Source organism: Anomalospiza imberbis, chromosome 6, assembly GCF_031753505.1.
Source record: "Anomalospiza imberbis isolate Cuckoo-Finch-1a 21T00152 chromosome 6, ASM3175350v1, whole genome shotgun sequence".
Lineage (NCBI taxonomy): Eukaryota > Metazoa > Chordata > Aves > Passeriformes > Viduidae > Anomalospiza > Anomalospiza imberbis.
Window position 1 is genome coordinate 36,320,060 of NC_089686.1, and position 8,454 is coordinate 36,328,513.

The 8,454-nt window shown below is 37.4% G+C and overlaps 1 protein-coding gene across 6 annotated transcripts in view; it reads left to right on the plus strand.

Moving 5' to 3' along the window:
* Positions 1 to 8,194, plus strand: part of TTBK2 (tau tubulin kinase 2) — a 77,065-nt gene extending 68,871 nt beyond the window's left edge. For all 6 annotated transcript variants that reach the window (XM_068193389.1, XM_068193393.1, XM_068193390.1 and 3 more), the window contains 2 exons: positions 5,434 to 6,701; positions 7,684 to 8,194. In XM_068193389.1, the coding sequence (XP_068049490.1) occupies positions 5,434 to 6,701; positions 7,684 to 8,152 (1,737 nt within the window). In that variant the 3' untranslated portion in view covers positions 8,153 to 8,194. The remainder of the gene's footprint in view (positions 1 to 5,433; positions 6,702 to 7,683) is intronic.
* Positions 8,195 to 8,454: the final 260 nt, after the last annotated feature.

An 8,454-nucleotide genomic window follows, 5' to 3' on the forward strand; every position in this document is an offset into this window, starting at 1 on the left:
TATTTGTCTTCTATTATTAAAACCACATATGATTCTAGTGCAACTGTAATTACAGGGAAAAAAATTCACACCTCTGAACTGTGCATTGAGGCAAATCAATGTTTTCTTTGAAAAGAACCATTTCTTTGGAAGTCAAGAAAAATACTACAATACTGACCATTTAAATAGCAGTATCACAGGAGTATTATGTGAGTGTTATGAAATAGTAGACTGTAAGTGCCTCTGCTTTCCATCTCAGCAGTAAATTTCAAGAATGTTCTTCAATTGGTTTATGCATTGTATAACAGTAGTTTCAAATTGAGTACTTGTTTTAGTCATGTTACCAAATTAATTAGCCATTTATTAGCAGTTATAGTCATTCTCTAAAAGGAATCAAAGATACTGTTTTTAAAGCAATCAGTGTTTGCCCTATTGGATATTTGAGGATATAGTTTTATGTCAGAACAAAAAAAAATATCTAATTTTGTCTGGTAAGTTGTGTAGGAATAACTGAAAAGGGAAAATGTTTAAAGAATTCAAAAGTTAAGCCATGGCTAATAAGCCTTAGAGAAAGACTGTACACACAGATCTCTATATTCTTTATCCTCAAAAGCTCCCTATCACATCAGTGAATTTGGAAACACAGTTGCCCATTTATAGCTCTGCATCTTATTCTGTCCTCTTCCCATTTCTTGCAACCTCCATGTAAATCAATGCCAAAATTAACATCATAGAAGAAATAATATATCTGAAGAGCTGTGGAGAGCAACATATGCCTCTTTTCAGATAGATATAAAAGATCTTCATATGTTACTTCTCTTTAGTCTAGGATTAGGGCCTGCCACATGTGAATTTTTACTAAAAAATGATGGTGTCCTGAGCCCCAGCAGTTCCTACAAATGCCTGCAATGCTTGCAGTACTATATATATAGGGCTATTGATAAGGATTCTGTATCAAAATTTACAATAATCTCTAGTCTGATGTTCCATAACACTGAATTATAGCCATATGTTTCTCCTGTTTATCCCCCTATTAGTCTATTTGTAGAAACAGCTAATATACTTTAGTAAACATACAATTAATTATCTTTATCGTCCCTGCTGTGAGCTTAATCTGGGAATGGATGTAAGGGCTACAAAGGATTACGCTCCAGAAAGTCAGTAGGAGTGATAGTAGTAGGTAGGGAGGATTTTGGGAGATGGGTCTGTTCTGAACAGGAAGCTGTGAGCTGTCTCCCAAGATGTGAAGCGTAGCAGTGGTTTACTTGTGTGAGAATGGCACTGGCAGTAAATTACAGGACAGTACATTGTATACCCTTGGCTCTTTTTTATAGCCTGCAGTTCAAATTTCTTTGCAGAGGCATAATATTGTGCAAGGAAATAGAAAGTAAGTGATGTAAGTAAGGAAAAGCTTATGAAGTAAGAGGAAGCTGATGAACTGGAAAGATTTAGGGAGATTTTTTGATCTTGCAAATCAGAGTTGCAGTTGCAGACTTGTGCTAACATTGGTTTTGTTCCTACTGGCTATAGAGCTAACCATAGGTGAAAAAAAAGCAGGGAAAAGAGAAGAGATGTGGGGGGTTTATTCTCCTGGATACAAAAGCTTCAAGGTTTACTAAGGTAGGAAAGATGTTCTGAAGAGTAAACTGATTAGGTGAAATGTCTTCAGAATGTCCAGTAATATAATGATGATATATTAATACGAAAAATTACAAATAATGAAAGGATTAGCAGGAAACAGATCTGACACCTTGTCTCTAAGAGGCCCGAAGTCCTGACAGCCCTTGACATGCAGAAGTATCAGACATCATGAGTGGAATGAAGAAGCAATTGCTGATATTGTACAGTAATCCATATTGACACCTTTATGTCTTTCAGATTTAGCAACTTTGCAGACCTAAACTCAGTATTTCGTTCCTCTACAACTAGCTGTATATGTACACAGAGGCATTCATGCATGCATATCACTCACTACTGCAGCCTGTCAAAGGTTTAAAAGGAGGAAAGTTTATCAGATGCCATAAAGGATGTCTGAGAGATATTTATGTTGTTGTTTTGGTCTTTTTCCTTCTTGATATCTTGACACTGTTTATAAAATTTTCTGAAGAAGTGCAGGATAATTTCTCATCTTGGTTCAAGTGTGAATTGGAGGAAACAGAAGGGAATTAAGAAATTATTTAGGGAAGGCCAAAAGATTCAAGACTATGGTGGCAGTAATTTCATTCAAATATTTTGTAGTGAAAGGAGAACCTTGAATTCATAGTTCCATTTATTGTCTCAGCCATTTTTAGTCATCTGTTGTATCACATAACTCCTGTTGAAGTATGGGAATTGCAATAATCAGTGTTATAAACCAGTTATCATAGTGAGCTGAAAGGTAGGATTTTAAGTTGTATTCCTCATATTTTACTTCTTAGATGAATTGTAATCTTTGTTCCTTAGGTTCAGTGTTTTACATAATTGATATAATTAACCATAAAAATCTAATTGAACATATAGATGAAGTGTCAAGTCCAACAGGGATATAATCTAGTTCTTGTACTTTGAGAAGACTAATAAGAGGTTTATTGACCATGTGAGAAAACAAGTTTTTGTTTGTAAGTGAATAAAAATCAAGAAAGTGATATATGTGTTCAAAAAGCCTTTTCTGAAGGTATGAATTATTCAGTAGTACCAGACCTTTATTGATACTTAGTCATCTAGTGTCCTTTTCTTTTCTCCATTTGTTCAATGTTTCTTTTTTCACAAATAGCTCCTGCCTATTTGATTGTAGGTGGTTCAACAAGCCTAGTCTCCTCTTTCTTCAATGTAAGGGTTAAATCTGTGTGGCCAAGATGTGCTGGAAAGACTAGAAAATTCTCTCTCCAGATGTGGCAAAGGATATGAAATCTATTGAAAAATGTAAATTAGCTTAATATCAAAGCTGCTTTCTTCTAGCAAAGAATTGACATATGAGAGAGGTGTCACAAGGAAAAGAGAGTTTTAATGTAAATGTTTTTGAGCAAAGGAGGATTTAATTGCAATTGCAGTTCTTCTGGAAATATATCAAATACATAAATACCCTTCTGAAAGCAAATGCCTAAGGTTGTCTCATCTCTAAGTTGAGAGGACACGCTGATCATTCAGGGTGTCAGAGAACACCCTCTATTCTGAGGGAAGTCATCCTTCAGGTATATGGACAATAACTCTGCTGTTTTAATCCTGAGTAATTTGGATTGGCAACTAGATTAGCTCATCAAGTGAAAAGTTTGAAAAAGGAAATATTTACACATCCTTACTTTTGAGAGGCATCTGCAGCCCTGGAGAACAAGGTATTGAAACAAGCTTAAGACAGAGCTCAGTGAACATCAAATGCCCAACTGATCTCTCCAAAATTTGAACCTCCTCTTCCAAGGATAATATTGCATTAAAATTTCCTGAACCCACTTTTACCCAGACTGTAGATCAAAATTTTTAAGCAAGTTCATGATTTTTGTCTGACAGACCAAAATAAGTTCCTCTATCATATGAAAGCAAGTCCTTCAATGTAGGCTACCTCAAGCAGTGCTGTCTTAGGGCAAATTCCTACATACGTATGAAAACCGATGGGACAGCTCCCCTGTTTCATAGACCATTTTTTCGTGGTTTTTTTTTTTTTTTTTTCCTCCAGTTTTATCCATTTTCCTCTAAGGAGAGAACTCTTAAGGAGTTTTCTCTAAACTGTTTTTTAACACTCAAGATTTAGGCACTAAATGATCTAATTATGGAAAGGTACTTTTACAGTGAGTTTTATTTCCCCTGTTCTTTCTGTAGCTGAACTGATGTTCTTGGACTCTCTTAGAAGAAATCTTTTGCACTAAGAAACACTTCACTAACTCAAAAGGGAAATAGTGTTTTTTTCAGATGAAAGAACCTGGACTGAGAGTAAGAGGAGATGAGGACTGTTTTGCTCAAACTAAGTAACCGCAGTTTTTTCCTCAATGAACCATTTTAATTCAGCAAATATGGAGGACTGTATTGGCCCAAACTTGAAAACAAATTATAAAGGAGACAAAAAGTAGACTCTTACTGCATGTCTCTGTGTGGTTTTTTTTTTTTGGTTTGGTTTGGTTTCTACTGTAAGCAGTACCAATGTACTAGCTCTTGCACAAGCCTAGTAAGCTCAGCTCAGCACTGTGTATAATTTCTCTAACAAAATCAAGTAAAATCTGTATTATAACATAGCAGAATCCTATCAACACTCCACTAGTTGTCTCTTCTACCAGTAGTGAATCACGAAAGTGTTTTAACCAAACTCAGACTCCAGCTTCCACTTTCTGTTGAGTAAAGATTGTGTCAGATTAATGAGGCTACAGAATACAAAGAAACTCAGAGCTGAACTCTCTGTCCATGTAGAAAATGATGTAATAGTAGCCACTTGAGTTTTAAATTTGTTTTACTGTTTATACCAACTTACTCCATCAAATATAAATAAGCCAGAATGTGAGATATATAAGCTCTTCATGTGAAAGTACATTCCTCCCATGTCTCCAGAGACAAAACTTGTGCATGTGCTCTCTCTTGTGTATGTGCTCTCTCACCCTCTCACCTCATGATTCTTGCATTTGTGTCTGTATAGTTGGCTGTCTTCAATTTGGAAGGTGATAAACAACTCCATTTGGGTTTTTTCCCTTTTTGATGGGAACTACTGGAAGTGGTTTATGCCCTTCAAGTAGGGAGAGATATGAATGCAGGTTTCCCATTTCCTGGACATGTACTCTAACATTTAAGCTGTGCCAAAGACAGCACTCATCATAACCAATTGTTTCTCAGCGGGAATTTGACTTATTGATTTATCCAGGTTTTAGGAGTGCTTTACATGTATCTATTGGATCAGACCTGTTAGGGGATTTAGATATGTAAGTATTTACTTTTTGAATGTCTTAATCACCTTAGGTAAGGAGATTTCCTAACCAGGTTACTTAGTTAAAATGGGGCGTAAGCTTCAGTAGGAAAAGTAATAACTAATATTAGATACTCAGAAAAGTTATTTTTCCAGATAAAATATATTAAGAGAATGGAATTTCTGAATCTAAATGTCATTGTGTTCTTTGTCTTCTGCATTTGTCTGAAAATATTGCTGTGTACTTGTTAAAGATTTTACATTTATATTCTAAGAGTATTCAAACTAAAGTAAAAAAATCTGCCTGTTAAGTTGGATTAATTTCCAGGGGAGTTACTTGCTAACTGCAACATTTTTCACTGACATTGTGGTTTTTTTACCTGTTATGTATTTCTGTCTTGGGATGATAGACTATTTTTTTTCTAATTATCTACATGTAAGTTATGAAGTTAGGATATTATTTGAACATTGTGATTCATAGAAATCATTATATAATGTATCTTGAAGATGTGGAACCAAAGCTGCTGTTTAAAAGATGTTACTTGTATAACATTCCCGAGTTTCTCACCTTTTTCTTTAATTTTCCAATGCAGATAACAATACCCAGACCTTCAGTGGCATCCACACAGTCTGCTTCAGAGAGCTTTCACTATGGCCACCAGCTGGAGAGAAGAGAGCAGGATGGTCAGTCTGTAGAACACACTGTGGAACTTTCCTCTCCAAAGGAAAGTTTGCCAGGTTTGGTTGGGACAGAAGATGCACTTCCAGCTAGTGCCAGCAGACCAGATTTTGTACTTAATATTAGCCAAGAGGTGCTTGACAGGGGAGGACTTGTCAAAGAATCTGTCAGTGTCCTGGACTGTGACCAAAAGGACCTACCTGAACACAATGGGATACAGGAAGAGAAAGAATTTGGAAATATTCCTGTGGAGGAGGCTGAGGAAGAAGGGCTTCCAGTGGTTTCTGAGGATGCCATTGAAATGCTAAGCAAAGAACAGAATTCTTCTTTGCCAGGAAACTCAAAATCTGCAGAGGAAGAACCTCTAACAAATACTGAAGCAGCTCAAGAATCAAAGTCAAAGCCTGTCTGTTTGGTGCCTAATCAAGATGAGGTTCTGAAGTCAATAGCACCTAAAACATCAGAATTGTCTCCCTCAAGACTTAATAACGTACATGTTAATAGACAGGCAAACAAAATAGCAACCATTCAAGAAAATGGTTTTCATTCTGATAAGGAGGAAGTCCATAGCCAAGACCTGAAATGCCACCAAGTGGCCCTTACTACTATTTTGCAGCAGGAGAATAAAAAAGAGAAAAATGCTCCCAGAAATGGAGAGTTATTTCACTGCATTTCAGAAAATGAGAATTCTTATCGATCTAAGAAGGACTCAGTTAAATCTTCTTTTGTATTCAGGCAGAGTCGAATCCCAGTTTTAGCACAAGAGATAGACTCAATGTCAGATTCCTCTTCTGTTTCTGCAAAAGAAAAGCTTCTTCTAAAAAAGGCCCATCAGACAGACTTGGTCAAATTACTTATGGAAAAGAGACAGCTCAAATCTTTCCTTGGTGACCTCTCAAGTGCCTCTGATAAGTCATTGGAGGAAAAAATGGCTGCTGCTCCGGTATCGTTTTCTGAGGATGATGTCTTAGCTTCATTTTCTAGATTGACACTGGACTCTCATTTCAGCAAGCAGAATGAAGATAGCTCTTTATCTCCAAGCAGCCCTCAGTCCAGAAAAAGCAAGATTCCAAGACCAGTGTCTTGGGCAACCACTGATCAAGTCACCAGTTCAAGTTCAGCTCAGTTCTTTCCTCGGCCACCACCAGGAAAACCGCCTATTAGACCTGGGGTAGAAGCTAGGTAATGCAGAGAAAATAGAAATAGATTTCCAGGTTGAAAATGGATTTGAGCTAGACTGCAGTTACTGTGCAGGATGTAATGCTGTAGAAGTTCCACCCTCTAACTAATTTTTAAAAATATGCTGGGCTTCAATTCTCTGAGAAACCTTACATTGTTGGAGAATGAATGAGGAGAAGCTGTTACACAAGAATGAGCCTGGTTCAGTGTTAAAACTAATACATCATTAGAAGTGTATTCAATGTTTTGAAATCTGACAATCTACACATTTTGTTAAAGTGGGGTCACTTTTCCAGAACTGCTGGTTGTTTACAAACCCATAGAAATTTTAAGACGCTGTTGTATTCAGCCCCCTTGAAAATTAATCTGTTCTTAATGTAGACATTGTAAATATTTGGAGACTCCAGCCATCACCATTGAGTCAATTAGCTATTCTCAGATCATGTCTAATTAAACGAACTAATTAAAGGAGGGCAGAGTGAATTTTAGAAGACCTCCCATTTGCCATGTCTATATGCAGACAACCACAATGTAGTTTTGTCAGTGTCTACATTCCCAAGATAATGATAATTTTGATAGAGTAGTGTAAAATCCTTTGAAGGAAGTTGTAGTGGGTCTTGTCATCCCTTAAAATTGTGTATGGGAGTGCACTGATGGTGTGCAGCAATGGATGTACCCCTCTGAAATGGCAATAAGCACTGCTCTTCAGTGCACTTCTTCCAACACAACCAGGAAATTCCCGTTATCCTGTAAACACTGAGGCTGCTTATGTGAGTGAGTTTATGTAAATATAAATACTGTGTTGATCTGAACAACACAGAATCCAAAGCCTAGATCCAAACACTTCTACCTAATAGGAAAGTTGAGTTACATAGATCTGTTCAGCAATGCAAGCTCCTTCTTAGTTTCTAGTGATACAGAGTTTCTATTTAAATTTTAGTGAATAGGTGGAAATAGAAATAATATTTCTTTGTTTCTTCTTAAGGTTGCGCAGATACAGAGTCCTAGGCAGTAGCAGCTCGGACTCAGATCTTATCTCTCGTCTGGCTCAAATCCTGCAGAATGGATCTCAAAGACCAAGGAGTTCTACCCAGTGTAAGAGTCCGGGATCTCCTCATAGTCCAAAAACGCCACCCAAGAGCCCTGTCATCCCCCGCCGCAGTCCCAGTGCCTCCCCTAGGAGCTCTTCTTTACCCCGTACTGCCAGTTCTTCTCCGTCCCGGGCTGGGAGATCCCATCACGATCAGAGGAGTTCATCCCCACATTTTGGGAGGAGTAAATCACCTCCTAGCCATTCAGGCTCTTCATCTTCTAGGAGGTCCTGCCAACAAGAGCACTGCTGCAACAAAACAAGCAAGAATGGTCTGAAAGGATCTGGCAGTTCTTTCCACCATTCCCCAAACACTAAGACTTCCACAGGAAAGAGCAAATCAACTACTAAGCTTAGCAGATAGGAACTGGGTCTTGACAGGTATAAAGTCTCCTCCTAAATCTGATGCATGTTGTGTCTGTGTACTGTGTATTTAAAAAAAATAATCAAAAAATGGTATATTTAAAAAAAGGCATTGAATCTGCACATTTTAAAGAAAGTAGCCATTGTAAACTATTCATGAGAAAGCATTCTGTGTAAATAAGTGGCCAGGCTTTGCCTTAGAGCAGGCAGCAAGCAGATCCACAAGATGGGAAGTAGAAGCCAGGGTAAGAATGGCTGGGTAGTCAAAGAGGTGCAATGTATTTAGAGTGAAAGAGTATCTTG